Below are 14,953 nucleotides of genomic sequence, written 5' to 3'. Positions count from 1 at the left end.
CTGCGAGACCCACAGCGTCTCCCCTCAACGGAAAGAGCCAAGGAGAAGACCAAGCCAAGAGCATGCCACGCACGGTGTTCTAAGGTTAAATCCGGGAGCCTGCGATCTCCACCCCCAGCTCCCAAATTAACGCCCAGACCGCCGCCAAGCCCCGCCCCAAACACCTGGAGAGTTTTTTCCCTACTTGGGAGCAGGCTCCGCCCCGTCCCTCCTGCCCTTCCGATGCGCTGATTAAATAGCTCCCCCTCTGATGCCAGGGGCACTGCTCAGGCACTTCCTTGCCCTGCCACCGCAGCTCTGGGCATGAGGGCTGTCCCCGTGGCCCGGGCCCCCCACAGCCTCGGCCTCCCCTTCTTCCTTCTGCTGGCCTCCTGCTTCCCGGGGCTGCCGGGAGCCAAGGAACTGAAGTTCGTGACGGCAGTGAGTACTTCCCTCTTATTTCCCCTCTAAAACATTCTGTTCGTAGGGGCTGAGAGCCAACAAGCATGAGGGTGCCTGCCTCCAAGACCAGACTCAGAAAGTGAATAATCAAGTTTTGCCAGTTCTGCTCACGAAGTCTTAACGTGTTCTAACAAAAACAGAGGGGGGAGAAAAGATAGGTTTGGTTGTGTTTGGATGAGTGTTTGGGTCTTTTGTTGTTGTTAACTAGGGGATTTAGGGGTGGTTCTCCCCACCCCATCCCTATTTTACCGGTGTTCTCTGCTTTTTAACTAGCTTTACAACTACCCTGAATCCTTTTGAGGGTCACAAGAAGGCACAAAAGACCACTGTGGCCTGGGTCTAACCGAGCATGGTGGTTGGGTTCCAGGACCAGACAGCCTGTTTGCAAAACAGACCCCCAATCTCATGTTAAGGAGTCCCTTCCCCCTTTGCCAGGAAATTGGGCAACAGACTTGTAAATGGTCTTTGAGCCATATAGAAGCGAGATAGCAACAAGTTCTACAAAGGCTGCCTGAGACATAGATTAGGTTATCCTGTGGCTTATGTGAAAAGTTACGGGGGGGGGGGGGGGGGGGGGGGGGGGAAGATATGAAGGGGAAGCGTGGGCTGAGGGGTGATGGTTAATATAAGTTCGTGAAACAGTAGAATATACCATTCACATTGTTTTAAAACGAGGTAACAGACTGGGGATGAGTTCAGGGAGGAGTTGTAGCTCTCCATATGTAAGGCACTGGGTATGCAAAAGAAAAGAAAAGGAAAGAAAGAAAGAAAGAAAGAAAGAATAGAGTTTGCACAGTAAATGGAATTTACCACCTTATACGTGTTCTGCAGCTCCCTCTGTCTCTCTTCAATACCCTACCTGCATAAATTTCCCTCTTCTCTTTTTTACACTCTGTCACTGCACTTTTTTTTTGCATGGTCTCTCCTGATCTCTTCTTCACATGTTTTAATATCAGTGAAAGGATGCTGATAAGTAAGCAAATATTCTTTTTTGGAAAAGTACTCAGAATGTATTTTTATAATTTGATGGGAGGGCATCTTTTACTTAAAGAGTAAACATGAATTCAGAGAGAGAGTGTGTGTGTATACAGGGATTAAGACACAACATGCCTTGCATGCATGGATTGCACCTCAATTCCATCCTTGATATCAATTATAGTTCGCTTGATTACAGCCAGCAACGACACCCTGAGCACTGTGCCAGGAGTAGATCCTAGGCCCCACCAGGTTTGCCCAAGCCCCAACTCTCTCTCTCCCGAAATTAACCCTGGGGCTCTAGATGTGGTTGAACAGGAGAGCATTTGCTTGGTATGTGTAAAGTTTCCTGGGTCTGATCCAGGCTGTAGAGATAGTACAGGGTTAAAGTGCTTCCCTTGCATGTGGCTGACCCAGGTTCAATTCCTAATACCACATATGGTCCTCCGGGCACCACCAAAGACTGTCCCTGAGCACAGAGCAAGGAATAAGCCCTGGTCACTGCCAGGTGTGGCCTCAAAAACCAAAAAACTGCCTGAGTTCCATACCTGGCGTGATGAAAATAAAGAAGCCCGACATTCCTATTTTCTAAGTGTTGTGTGTTCAGAACCCCTTTCTCTTCTACAAAGTTAGTTTCATAACCATATGTTTATGCAAGTCATAATACCTAGCACCACAAATCTTTACTAGATCATGAGTCAGCACGGAACGAAAAAGAGTCAGATACATATGTCATCAATTTGTACAGTGATTCACCAATATTCAGTCTTCTGTGCTGGGGAAAATAAACACGTTTTACATCCGTCCCTCCTATAGCTAGATCCATGAAAGTTAAGAGTTTGACTTGTCTTCACAAGTTCCTTATCAATTTATGTCTTAAGCAAGTAGTCTGCAGAAATGGCACCTTCAGAGCTTTGGCAAGCAGGTGGTGGAGCAATTTTCTTGTTCCCGAGAGTACTTGATTAACCAAGTTTGGTCTAGTCTGTTTTGCGCTGGCCAAGGCATTTTTCCCTTGCCCGTCCTAGTTTGTGTGTTTCCTCTATCCCTCCTTGCTTTTGTATTCAGGACCTACAAGTTAGTGGTTCCCCAAGAGAAAGAAAATGATGTACCAGAGACATCATACAGGGAATCAGGCACTACTTACTTTCCTTATATGCAGGCAATCAACATTTGATGCCTAGAACCTCAAGACCCTCTGAGCGCAGAGTCTAGAGTAGCCCCAGAGTACCACAAGGTGTGCGCCACCCCAATACACACACGAAAAGAAAAACTAAGGGGCTGGAGCGATAGCACAGTGGGTAGGGCATTTGCATAGGTTCGATTCCCGGCATCCCATATGGTCACCCGAGCACTGCCAGGAGTAATTCCTGAGTGCAGAGCCAAGAGTAACCTTTGAGGATCGCTAGGTGTGATTTTAAAAGAAAAAGAAAAGAAAAAATGATACAGGTAGCTCTCATACAACAACAAAAATGGGAACATTATCCCTGCCAGCTAATGTTAACAGTTTTTCCTACACAGTATCTTTTCACCAGTGGACGACATAATACACCTGTCTTGATGCTTGCAAAACAATTTGAAGGGGCTGGAGCAATAGCACAGCGGGTAGGGTGTTTGCCTTGCACACAGCCAACACAGCTGACCCAGGTTCGATTCCTCCGCCCCTCTGCCCGCCAAGCTACCGAGAGTATCTCACCCTCACGGCAAAGCCTGGCAAGCTACCTGTGACGTATCATATTCGATATGCCAAACACAGTAACAAGTCTCACAATATTACTGGGCCCGCTCGAGAAAATCGATGAATAACGGGAGGGCAGTGACAGTGAAGTCAGAAAATAACACTTTTTTGTGTTGGTTGGCAGGGAAGTTTGTCCCCACCCCACCCCTGGTGGTGTGCAGGGCTTACTCCGGGTTCTGTGCTCCAGAGTCACTCCTCGAAGGGCTCAGGGCTACTTCTGCAGTGCAGATATCATTCTGGAGTCAGTGGTGTGCAAAGCAAGTGCTTCGGCCTGCTGTATTATGTCTCCAGCGCCTCCCACATTTTTTCCATTTTTTTTCTTCCAAGCTGAATAGGACAGAGCCTCTGGTTAATGCATTGATAGAAATAGCCAGCGCCAGGGCCTGAGAGTTGGTAAGCGGGGAAGGCACTTGCCCACAGCCTATGTGGGTTTGATCCCAGCATACCATATGGTTCCCTGAGCCCCATCAGGAGTGACCCTTGAATGCAGAAACAGGAGTAAGCCCTCAGTACTGCCAGGTGTGGCCCAAAACCCGAAAAGAAAAGAAATAGCACCGGTCAGTCGTTGGCTGAGCACTCTCTCTGTGTCCTGGAATTCCAGATGAATCCTGTTTCATAGGTCTCCCAACAACCTCTGACCTAGGGTTGCCAGGAAATCAACTGACAACCCCATGCCCTTTTGAACTTGAGTTTAAATAAACAGCAAAGAGTTGTTCCATCAGAGCAGATTTTGAACATTCCGTGGGTCTCCAGGAGATTTCTGTTTTCTAAATCTGGTGGCTGTTCTATAAAGTTTTCACAGAAGTCTAACCTGTCCTTTTATAGGGAAACTGGGGCACAGAGAGGTCACAGTCCTTGCCTATAGTCCTTCAGCCTCCTGAAACCAACCTGGCAGCTCCCAGGTCAGACCCTGGGCTCCTAAACAGGTTCATTTCTCTGTGTGGCTCTGACCACCGACCTTGCTTATTCCACAGGCTGTTTCCTCGCTTTTCCTTGGGAGCCAAGAAAATAAGTTAAATCTCCCCCACATCTTGGCAGGAGGAGCAGGAAACTGTCCTTGGCTCTTGTTTGCTCACATGAGCAGTTACTATGTGATCTTTTAAAACAGGTCCCCAGAATCCCGTGAAATGACAAGTTGAGGCAGGAACAGTTGTTTGGCTAAAATACCAGAAAATTAAAAATTAAAAAAAATTATGGATGGCAAGCTGGGAGCACAATAGTCACTTCGGGGAGGGGAGCTCTGGTGCTTAAATGAGGTTAAGCTGTATTTAAGGATCTCTCTAGACGGAATTTCTCTAAGTTTTCTAATGGTGCTTTGCTTTCACAGGAAAGTACTGTGACCCCATACCCAGCTCTGCTCAGGGCTTACTCCTAGTTCAGTGCTTAGAGGCCACTGGGGACCTGGGGTGCTGGGGATTGAACTTAGGTTGGCTGCATGCACGGCAAATGCCTTATCCACTGTCCTATCTCTCTGCCAAGAGTTGCTATTTTTTATTTGTTTGGGGGCCACAGCTGGTGGTGCTCAGGCCTTATTCTGGCTCTGTGTTCAGGAATCACCCCTGGCAGGCTCGGGTGCCAGGGATCGAGCCCAGGCTGCCCCCGTGCAAAGCGTGCACACTACCTGCTGTGATATCACTCCAGTCCCAGAATGTCTATTTTTAACTTGAATTCTCAGAGAGAGAGAGAGAGAGAGAGAGAGAGAGAGAGAGAGACTAATAGACTAATAAGAATCCCAGTGTACCTATTAGCAGCTCAGTAATTATTACTCAGAGCCAATCTTGTTTCATTTACATTGCCACACACAACTACTGGACTTTTGAAAAGCAATTCCATCCCTAATTATTCCACCCATAATTAGGGATATGCTATTTTATAGCATTCTCTCCTTTGCTCCAGGTGATGTCAGAGAGAGACCAATTCCTTCTAGATTCCCCCAGTTCTATAAACAAAGGGGCTCTGAGTCACAGAGCATCAGCTGTCCTTGTCATTGCCGAGGAGGCGGTCTGTGGGTATTGATGAAAACAATCTTCAAACCTTAGGTATATGGTGTGTACGCCGGGGTGGAAACTTCCAGGTTGTGGCCTGGCGAAGCAACAGGGATCTCCAATCTTTAGGATTCTTCCTTGCTCCTCCTGGAAAAGTGACATTGGTGTGTGTGTGTGTGTGTGTGTGTGTGTGTGTATTTTCACTTTTTGGGTCACACCCCGTAATTCTTAGGGGTTACTCCTGGTGGTGCTCAGGGGACCATAGGAGATGCTGGGGATCGAACCCAAGTCAACTTTGTGCAAGGCAAATCTCATACCCACTGTACTGTCATTTTAGCCCCAACATTGGTGTATTACTCCTCCAGCTGGAAGTCCAATCCAGTTAGAAATATTCCAATGGCATTTTCTCAAATAAAAGTTATAAGACAGATCTAGGAAATACTGGACTTTTCTTTCATTCCAATTCCACCTTTCTTTACAAGGCATAAGACCATGGGCTGATCGCTCTGTTGTCTGAGTCTCACACTTAAAAATGAGCTAGAATGTTCCTAGCTATGTTCCTAGATTACAGGACAAAATGGTCTGATAATAGGAATCAAGACGTGAATCATGTACAGCAATCGGGAACTGCTGAGATCCTCAGTTCCAAACAAAATGCAACTTGCCACCATCGGGAGTAAAATCTAACTGGGCATTAATTATCCCTTTTTAAAAACTATGGTGAAATATACAGAACATGAGCTTCCATCATAAGCATTGTTTTCTGGGAAAGACAGCGGGGTTTAGGTCACACCCAGCTGTGCTCAGGGCTTGCTGCTGGCTTTGTGCTCAGGGATCACTCCTGGTAGTGCTTGGGAGACCTTATGCAGCGCTGGGGATTAAACCTTAGCAACCTGCAAAGCAAATGCCTTAAACCTCTGCAGTATCTCTGCAGCCCCCCCCCCCCCCAATTCTGAGTGTACAGGTCAGAGGCGTTAAATGCACTCTCAGTGGTGTGCTATATAAAGATCTTCCACCCCAGAACTCCTTTCATATTGCAAAAGTGAAACTTCACCTGTTAAACACAGTCCCTCCCCGGCTCGGACAACCATTCCTTCTGCTCTCTCACATTACCAGAGCCCTCATCAAAGTGACGTTATACTTGTCTGCAACAGGCTTGGTTTTCTTTGCATCATGTCCTCAGTATTCTAGATGATCACTCACTGTTATTGAGTTTTTTCATTTAGTAGGGGATTATGTGTAGTTTAAAGAACGATGAACAAAAATACATAAGGTTCTGGCGGTTATCTTTATAAGAACCTTCCACTGGCTGGGCCAGAGATATAGTACAGCGGGTAGGGAGTTTGCCTTGCACACGGCTGACCCAGGTTCAATCCCTGGCATCCCATATGGTCCCCTAAGAACCTCCAGGAGTAATTCATGAGTGCAGAACCAGCATTGCTGGGTGGGACCCAAAAATCTTCCACTGGCCATGTAACTTGTTTGCTTTTCAATCTCACCCACCTGTAACTCACGCTGATTTTCTCATAGGGAGATACACTTCTGCAGGTTGAGTGTGGCTTGAGGAGGGGAGAATAGAGAAGAGATACTAGCACAGTTCAGGAAAGCATAGTGAAGGCTGAGTTGGGGAAGAAAGTTGTGGAAGATGAGAATGGATGGACTTTTTTTTTAATGCAAAGGCAGAATCCCTCTGGGTTGAATATGACTGTTAGGGAAGAGAAAGAGCCATGGGTTTTTCTCATTTTAGTTATTGGAAAGATAATGATACCCTGGAGAAAAGGTACATAAAAGACTCAGAGTAGAAGCCCAAGAGATAGTCCAGGGGTTTAGGTGCTTGTTTTGCATGCAGCTAACCCCAGCTTAACCCCGGGCACTGCATATAGTCCACTGCACACCATCAGGAGTGAGCCTGAGCATTTGCTAGGTATGGTCCAAAACCCCCTAAAATATATCTAAATAAAAATAACTGCTAAGTATTTGAAGGTCTTACCAAATTAATATGTGATATAAATCCAAAATTCCAAATACATTTCTTTTTATTTAGCCTTATGGGTTTTTGGGTTTGTTTGTTTGTTTGTTTTCTTTCTTGGGCTATTCCCAATGGTACTCAGGAAGTTACTCCTGTGCATGTTCCCAAAGACTGATAGCCCACTGAGCTATCTCTCTCCCTGAGCCAAAGAGTTTTCTTTTGTTTATTTATGTTTGGGGGGTCATGCATCATGGTTTTCCAGGATCACTCATGCTGTGCTCAAGGACCATGTGGTACTGGGGATCAAACCCAGGTCTCCCACATGATGCAAAGTATGTGCTCAGCCTGTTGAACTCTCTTTCAGACCCCAAAGAGATGTCTAAGATCATGGACTACCCAGTATTCTAGCATGATGGCTAAGGCTTGGGAATTGCCTGTCCCAGGTTTGAATGCCTGTTTAACCCTTTACTGGCTATTCTATTTTGGATGAGTAAATTAACCACTCTGTTTCTCAATTTCATCAGCAGCAAAATGGGCCCCCAAGAGGTGGTTCAAAGGCTGGCTGGGGTGCTTTGTATATGGGAGCCCCAGGTTCTATCCTCAGTACCACCTGGCCCTGAGAATTGCCAGGAGTGGCCTGTCCCCATCCCCAGCACTGTCAGATGTGGTCAGAAATTACAAAATAAAATGCTAATAAATGGATATAGTAGTACTTTATATAATTGTTGTGATACTGGAGTTAATACATTTAAAAATGCATATAAGCCTCACCAGTACATGCTTAAAACTTTGTAACTATTATTAAAGTACAAATACACAATTATCCCATTTCCATAATGTTAAGATAATGGTAACATAAAACCAGTTAATTAAAATGCCTTTTTTTTTACTTCACAAGGCTTTACTCTCTTTTATTTATTTATTTTTTAATTTTTATTAGTGAGACATCATGAGGTACAGTTGTAGAATTACAAATTTTTGTGCTTGGGCTTCAATTATACAATGATCAAATACCCATCCCTCCACCAGTGCCCATTTTCCCACCACCACGGATCCCAGTATCCCCTTTAATAGTCTTTTTGTACTCAAAAGTGTGTACGTGTTTTAAGTTCAAACAGTATTTTTTTCCAGCTCTGAGCCCCTGGTCCAAAAAGGGGGGTAAGATTAATTAAAAAATGTGATTTTTTTTTTTACTTTTTGGGTCACACCCAGCGATGCTCAGGTGCTCGGGGGACCATTTAGGATGCTGGGAATCAAACCCAGGTTGGCCGCATGCAAGGCAAACGCCCTACCCACTGTGCTATTGCTTCGGCCCCCAAAATGTGATTTTTTTTTTTAGTGAAACCTTCCTGGGCTGCTAACCTTCAAATGACCCAGTGAGTCTGACATCACCAACTCCCAGGGTTGTTACAGAGTTAAAACAAAAAACAAAACAAACAAAAAAAAAAAACAACTCCCAGCAGCCCAGAAAAAGCAGACAGCTAGAGAGGCAGGCAACCGGGTTGGGGGGGTGGGAGAAAGAGAAAGAAAAAAAAATTCAGTTAAACATATTTTAGTCCCTTCAGCCATTGTTTCACTTGCTGATTTTTGGTCCTTTCCATCCTAACGATGGCAGGAATAGGTGCAGGCAGGTCTTTTCTTTGCCTTCATCTTCATCGCTTTCCATATAGGCATCACCTTCTCAAAAACTATGTTTTTGGGGCTGGAGCGATAGCACAGTGGGTAGGGCGTTTGCCTTGCACGCAGCCAACATCGCCGACCCAGGTTCAATTCCCAGCATCCCATATGGTCCCCCGAGCACCGCCAGGAGTAATTCCTGAGTGCATGAGCCAGGAGTAACCCCTGAGCATTGCCGGGTATGACCCAAAAAGCAAAAAAAAAAACCCTACTTTTTCCTTCCCTCTCACCAGGGGATTGAACCAGGGCCTCAGGACTGTAAGGTATGTGCTCTCCTGATGAGCTTCATGCCTTGCCCTCAGATCTCTAAGCCTGTCTCAGTTCTACTATTAAAATAAAAATAGCCAGGCCAAAGCAATAGCTCAGTGGTAAGGTGCTTGCCTTGCATGCGGCCTACCCGCGTTTGATCCCCAGTATTTCATAGGGTCCCCTGAGCTCACCAGGGGTTGATACCTGAATTCAGAGCCAGGAGTACCCCCCGAACATGGCTGGGTATGGTCCATAAAGAAAATAAAATATGATGATAGGAACAAACCTAATGACCAGGCTCATAAACTGGGGTTCCTCTCTCAGCAGTGCTGTGTCCATGGCGTTGCATGCATTACACTTTTAATCCTTCTTATCCTTTGCATGGAAAACTGACTTCCTATTTTGCAGAGGGGGTAACTGGGGCACGCAGAAGTGAAACTCATTTTCCAGGTCACCCAAGGACTTACTTATGAGGGCCTCTGGAGGGATTCAAACCTAGATCTCACCAGCTCATACCTAGATCCAGGCTGAAATATTTGGCCGTTTCCACCAGCGTAGCCTCCTTCCCCACCTTATTTCCCCCAGCCCCTTTCTGGACTCTGTGTTCCTCCTGGACTCTACACGAATCTCTAGGAAGAACTTCCTGCCCTCAGCTGGCAAGCCCTTCCTCACCCCCATCCTCTCTGACACAGTGTCCATTGACTTCATTCCTTTCTATCCAAACTGCTTCCTTGGTTCGGGTCCTGCACTGTTTCTCTGCCTGTCTCCAACTACCAGGCACAATATTTCACAGAGCACTTGCCTATCAGAGGGACGGAGGGGGAGACTGGCTCTGTAGACGCTCATGTTCACCACGTCCACCGTGTTCCTCATCTTCCAGCAGACATACAGAGCAGGACTGATCCTGGGCAGGATAAAGCATGGTCCTTTTTTCCCCTCCATTTTGTAGTGTTAAGGGGTTACTCCTGACTTAGTGCTCATGGCGCTGGTATCTGGTGATGCTCATTGGACCAGGCAGTACCAGAGATTCAACCTGCACCTCCCACTCACAAAGCAAGCTCTCCAACCCATTGATGTATCTCTCTGATCCCAGAGCATGGTAGCAAGGTAGCACGGCCCTCCCATTGTTCATCGATTTGCTTGAGCGGGCACCAGTAATGTCTCACAACAAATTGTGAGACTTGTTACTGTTTTTGGCATATCGAATACGTCACGAGGAGCTTGCCAGGCTTTGCCGTGCGGGTGAGATGCTCTCGGTAGCTTGCCGGGCTCTCTGAGAGGGACAAAGGAATCGAAACCTGGTTGGCCGCATGCAAGGCAAACACCTTACCCACTGTGCTATTGCTCCAGCCCTGATCCCAAAGCATGATTCTTTTTTAAAAAGCAACCCCCTGAAGTCAGAGAGATAGTACAGTGGGAAGGGCACTTGCCTTGGGCATGGTGGACCTGGATTCAATCCCCAGCATCCTGTATGGCCCTGTGAGCCTTCTAGGAGTGATCTGAGAACCACCGGACGTGGCCCCAAATTTTCCCCGCAAAATTTTTTTTCTGTTTTTTTTTTTCCTTTTTGCATAACACCCAGAAATGTTCAGGGGTTACTCCTGGCTCTGCACTCAGGAATTACTCCTGGCGGTGCCTGGGGCACTATATGGGATGTCAGGGATTGAACCCAGGTTGGCCACATGCAAGGCAAACGCCCTACCCCCTGTATTATCGCTCCAGCCCACCCCCAAATTTTTTTTAATAAAAGACAACTTCCGCCTCCAAAATAAATCAGTTGTCTGTGATTTAAAAGGGGAGTGGATGTGATGCAGTAGAAAAAGCAGTGGGTTCACAGTCTAGCAATCGCCAGAGTGAGGAGCTCTGGACAGCTCACTGCACCTCTCTGATTCTCTTTTCATATTGGTGCAGCGGCCATGCTGTCCTGTCTTTGCAGGGGGGGTGTCGGAAGACAAATAGAGAGTGTCAGGGGTGGGTGTGACTCAGGGGCAGAACACGTGTGACCTGGCATGATCCCTGACACCCAAGAAAGAGATAGAGAGAGAGAGAGCAAGTGAGTGAAGGAAGAAGGAGTCTACAAAACCACAAGGGCAGCCTAAAATGAAGGGGTTCTCGCTGGGGATGTCTTCCTCCTGCACTCAACCACCAGCGCTGCAAATAATCCGACTGCTGATGAAAGACCTCCGGGATTTTAGAGGATCTCACAGGGTGTGATTGCGGGCTGGAGATCAGAGGCTGTAAACTAGCCGAGCAGCAGTTCAGAAACTCCCCAGCCTGCCACACACTTGAAAGAGCCTCCACTCAGACCGAGGGCCACGGTGCTGAACTGGCAAAACTCCCACAGTGTAGCAATGTGGGCATGCATACGCTGATTGTCAGTTCTGGGAGATGGGGAGGCTGGACCAAGTCTCAGGGAAACCACCTTTCCAGAGTTAACAGCGGGCTTGAACCGGCCCCCTTAGATAGTCTTGAAACTCACTGCAAACTCACTGACTTTTGGGGTATGACTTTTCCACCTGGAAGGAAGGATAAGAAAGTCTTCATGGTTGGCAAGGGGGCCGGATGGAGTTGGGCCTAGCTCATTGGCCAAAGCACCTGCCTTGCCCATTTGAGACTGTGCTTGTATGTACTGCCTGTGTGCACGGAACATCGTCCCAGCTGTGCAGCCATGTGCAAGCATCACCACTAAAATGTGTGATCCCAGAGAGTGCCACCACGAAACAAGTTGTGTCAGCACAGAGGCTGGGAGGTGCTCCCAGGAAGCATGGGTTCTAGTACCGCAGCTGAAAGGTGTGAGCCCTGGCAAGCACCAAGGTCGAAATCAGAGCACTGCAGCCATATAGGAGAGCACTACAGCCTAGCTAGTATGGGAGAGCCTGGGGTCAGCAGCAACTTGGAAAGGGTGGCCTGAGTAGGGAACTTGCCTGGGTCTCCTGATGCTGTTGCAATTACTGCTCTTGACAACACACACACACACACACACACACACACACACACACACACACACTCCCATGTGCCACCACGTGTCTTTCTCCACCGCCCATCCTATCAAACCTCAATTGTGCTAGTTAAAACCCTCAGTCATAATTTAAGGAGAGGGACAGATATAGTATTTGTGGGATATTAAAAAAAACAGTATGAAACTAATATCCAAGGATGGGGAAAACAGGCCAGGAGGTCTGGTTAGTGGTTGGTCAGTGGTATGGGAGATGGAGGGTAGTTAAGACAGAGGAGGGTCCATTATGACAATACCTGTTGCAAAAGGTCACTCTGGATAAGAACTGAGTGTGGAAAGCAGGTAATAGGATATGCATGATCACCTTTCAGCATTTGTATTGCAAACCATAATGCCTAAAATGAGAGAGAGAGAGAGAGAGAGGAGAGAGAGAGAGAGAGAGAAGAGGTGTCTGCCATAGAGGCAGGCTGCAGAGGGAGGTGGCTTGAAGGGGTGGGAGGGAAACTGGGGACACTGGTCCTAGGAAATTACACTGGTGAAGCGATGGGTGTCAGAACATTGTATGACTGAAACGCAATCATGAACAATTTTGTAATGCTCTATCTCTCGGTGATCAATACAAAAGTTTTTTTAAATAAAAAATAAACGTAAAATATTTAAAAAGAATCCTTTAGGGGCCGGAGTGATAGTACAGTGGGGTGGGCACTTGTTTTACATGCAGCCCACCTGAGCCTGATCTCAGGCATCCCATGTGGTCCCCTGAGCACCACCAGGAGTGATTTCTGAGTGCAGACCCAGAATTAACTCCTCAGCATTGCCAAATGTGACTTAAGACAAAATAGCTCTCAGCTCCCTAGTTTTTCCAATAGTACTTGGGCTTAAGTTGTTTTTTAAACATCAAAGTTGTTTTTCCCCTTCCACTGCATCACCCCTTCCCTTCCCTGCCGACCCCTCTCTCCCCCATACACATCTCTTTCCTTCTTAGAGGACACTGAGTAGACAATACTGCTCCCAACTCCCAGGCTTGTGCGAGAGCCCCTCACAGGGACAGGCTGTCTCTGTCGATTGCTGGCCCTGACCTCATGCACCCTCCATGTGGGACCTTGGGCAGCTCACTGAACTTGGGTTAATCTCTTCGTGCAGTTTGGAAAGAGAAGAGTAGTCTTTGAAATGATGAGAGATGACAGTAATAGTTGGAAATGATCATTTTAGACAGAAACTGAGTGTTGAAAGTAGGCAAAGGGATATACCTGTTAACCTTTCATTATATGTATTGCAAACCATAAGGCCCAAAAGTGGGAGTGGGGGGAGAGGAGAGGTAGAGGAAAGGGAGAAAAAAGGAGAGGAGAGAGAGATGAGAGGAGGCCATAGTAGTGGAGTGGGAGGGGACATGGAACATTGGTGGTGGGAAATGTACACTGGTATTGGAACATTATATGACTAATTATGAACAACTTTGTAAATGTGTTTATCAATGTGATTTAATTTTTAAAAAAGTGATGAGAGAGTGTCAGGGGCCGTTGTCCAGCAGGAAGGGCATTTGCCTTGCACATGAACTCACCCTATGGGCCTCAGAGCCTACCAGGAGGGATTCCTGAGCACAGAGTCCGGAGTAAGCTCTAAGAGCTGCTGGGTATGACCCCCAAACAAACTAAGGAAAATGAGACGTAATGAGAGTATTCAAACTAGGAGCAGCACAAGGGCAGAGTTTCTAGGATAAAGCCAGCTTTGGGGAGCCTGTGGGGGTGTGACTTTGGGGTGGGAAACCTCGTAAACCACTCAACTGCAATGCAGTCCATCTGGCTGCTTGTGGGCTCTTGAGTTGGTGGTTTGCCACCTGGGGCGTAGTGGGCAGAGCCTAGAGACCTTTTTTGTTTTCCCAACTGGGGAATGTTACCTGTGTTCTGCTGACAAAGGACCCAGATGCTCCTGGGCAACCTCTTGTGCAGGGGTCAGCCTCGCCCAGGAATTGACCCAACTGTTGCAGCCACTGGCGGAGCCTTAAGAGTATTTGACCCCCGGTTGACGCTCAAGCTAGTCCAGGCATTTGGAGTCTCTTCACTGTCCCCCACCTTGGAAGATGCATTCTTTTTTTTTTTTTTTTTGCTTTCCTCGCTCCCCAAAGCTGCCCCTGGCATCCAGCATGCATAGAGTCATGCAGTGGGAAGACTCTGTGACTCGGCCTCTATAAAGACTTCCCCCACCCGACTCCTATGTAAAATTTTTAAGAGTTGATGGGTAGTTAATGGAAATTTATTTGTTCTGACAGGCACTAGGCATAGTTGGGGTTTTTTTTTAAGTATTTATCATCACTGGTTATTGGGGAAATGCAAACCAAAACAACCATGATTTATCTCTCACCAATGACAGTGGTTGATATCAAGCCGGGAAACACTCGGCACTGACTGGTAGGCAGCAGAAAAGGAACAAACACTCAGACACTGTGGGTGGGAAGGCTGTCTGGTTTGGCCTCTCTGGAAAACAGTCGGGAAACTTCCCCCGGATTGAACACAGAATTAATTACCACAGGGCCCGGAGATTCCACTCCTGGGCATCTCTCCCAAGAACACAAAAACATTCACTTGAAAGAGAGATGCGCGCCCATGCTCACGTCAGCGCTAAGTGTGATAGTAGAGAACCAAAAACAACCAAGCGCCCAACAACTGATGTATGGATAAAGAAGCTGTAGCCTAGCTCCACGGTGGAAGATGAAATCTTGTCTTTCGCTGCAGCTTGGCTAGAACTGGGAGGGTGTAAGGCTAAGCAAAGTGAGTCAGAAGGAGGACAAATCCCAGATGATCTCACTCATATGTGGAGTGAGAAACAAAGTAAAGGAACAAAGTAAGGGTATAGACAAACAATGGCCCGTGAAAACAAACTGAAGGTTCTGCCTGCAGTTCCCTGGGCACATTCCTGACTCCACGTGCTCCCACCTGCTTCCTACTTGCTTCTTTTTAATTCTCTTT

At 47.0% G+C, this 14,953-nt stretch overlaps 1 protein-coding gene across 1 annotated transcript in view; it reads left to right on the top strand.

The window, feature by feature from the left end:
* The first annotated feature begins 275 nt into the window (after window positions 1-275).
* Window positions 276-14,953, top strand: part of ACP3 (acid phosphatase 3) — a 52,437-nt gene continuing 37,759 nt past the window's right edge. The window contains exon 1 of the mRNA XM_056129543.1: window positions 276-420. Within this exon, the coding sequence (XP_055985518.1) occupies window positions 304-420 (117 nt within the window). The 5' untranslated portion in view covers window positions 276-303. The remainder of the gene's footprint in view (window positions 421-14,953) is intronic.

Source organism: Sorex fumeus, unplaced genomic scaffold, assembly GCF_029834395.1.
Source record: "Sorex fumeus unplaced genomic scaffold, SorFum_2.1 ptg000072l, whole genome shotgun sequence".
Classification (NCBI taxonomy): domain Eukaryota; kingdom Metazoa; phylum Chordata; class Mammalia; order Eulipotyphla; family Soricidae; genus Sorex; species Sorex fumeus.
Note: the sequence above shows the minus strand (reverse complement) of the source record. Positions and strands in the feature narration are given on the sequence as shown.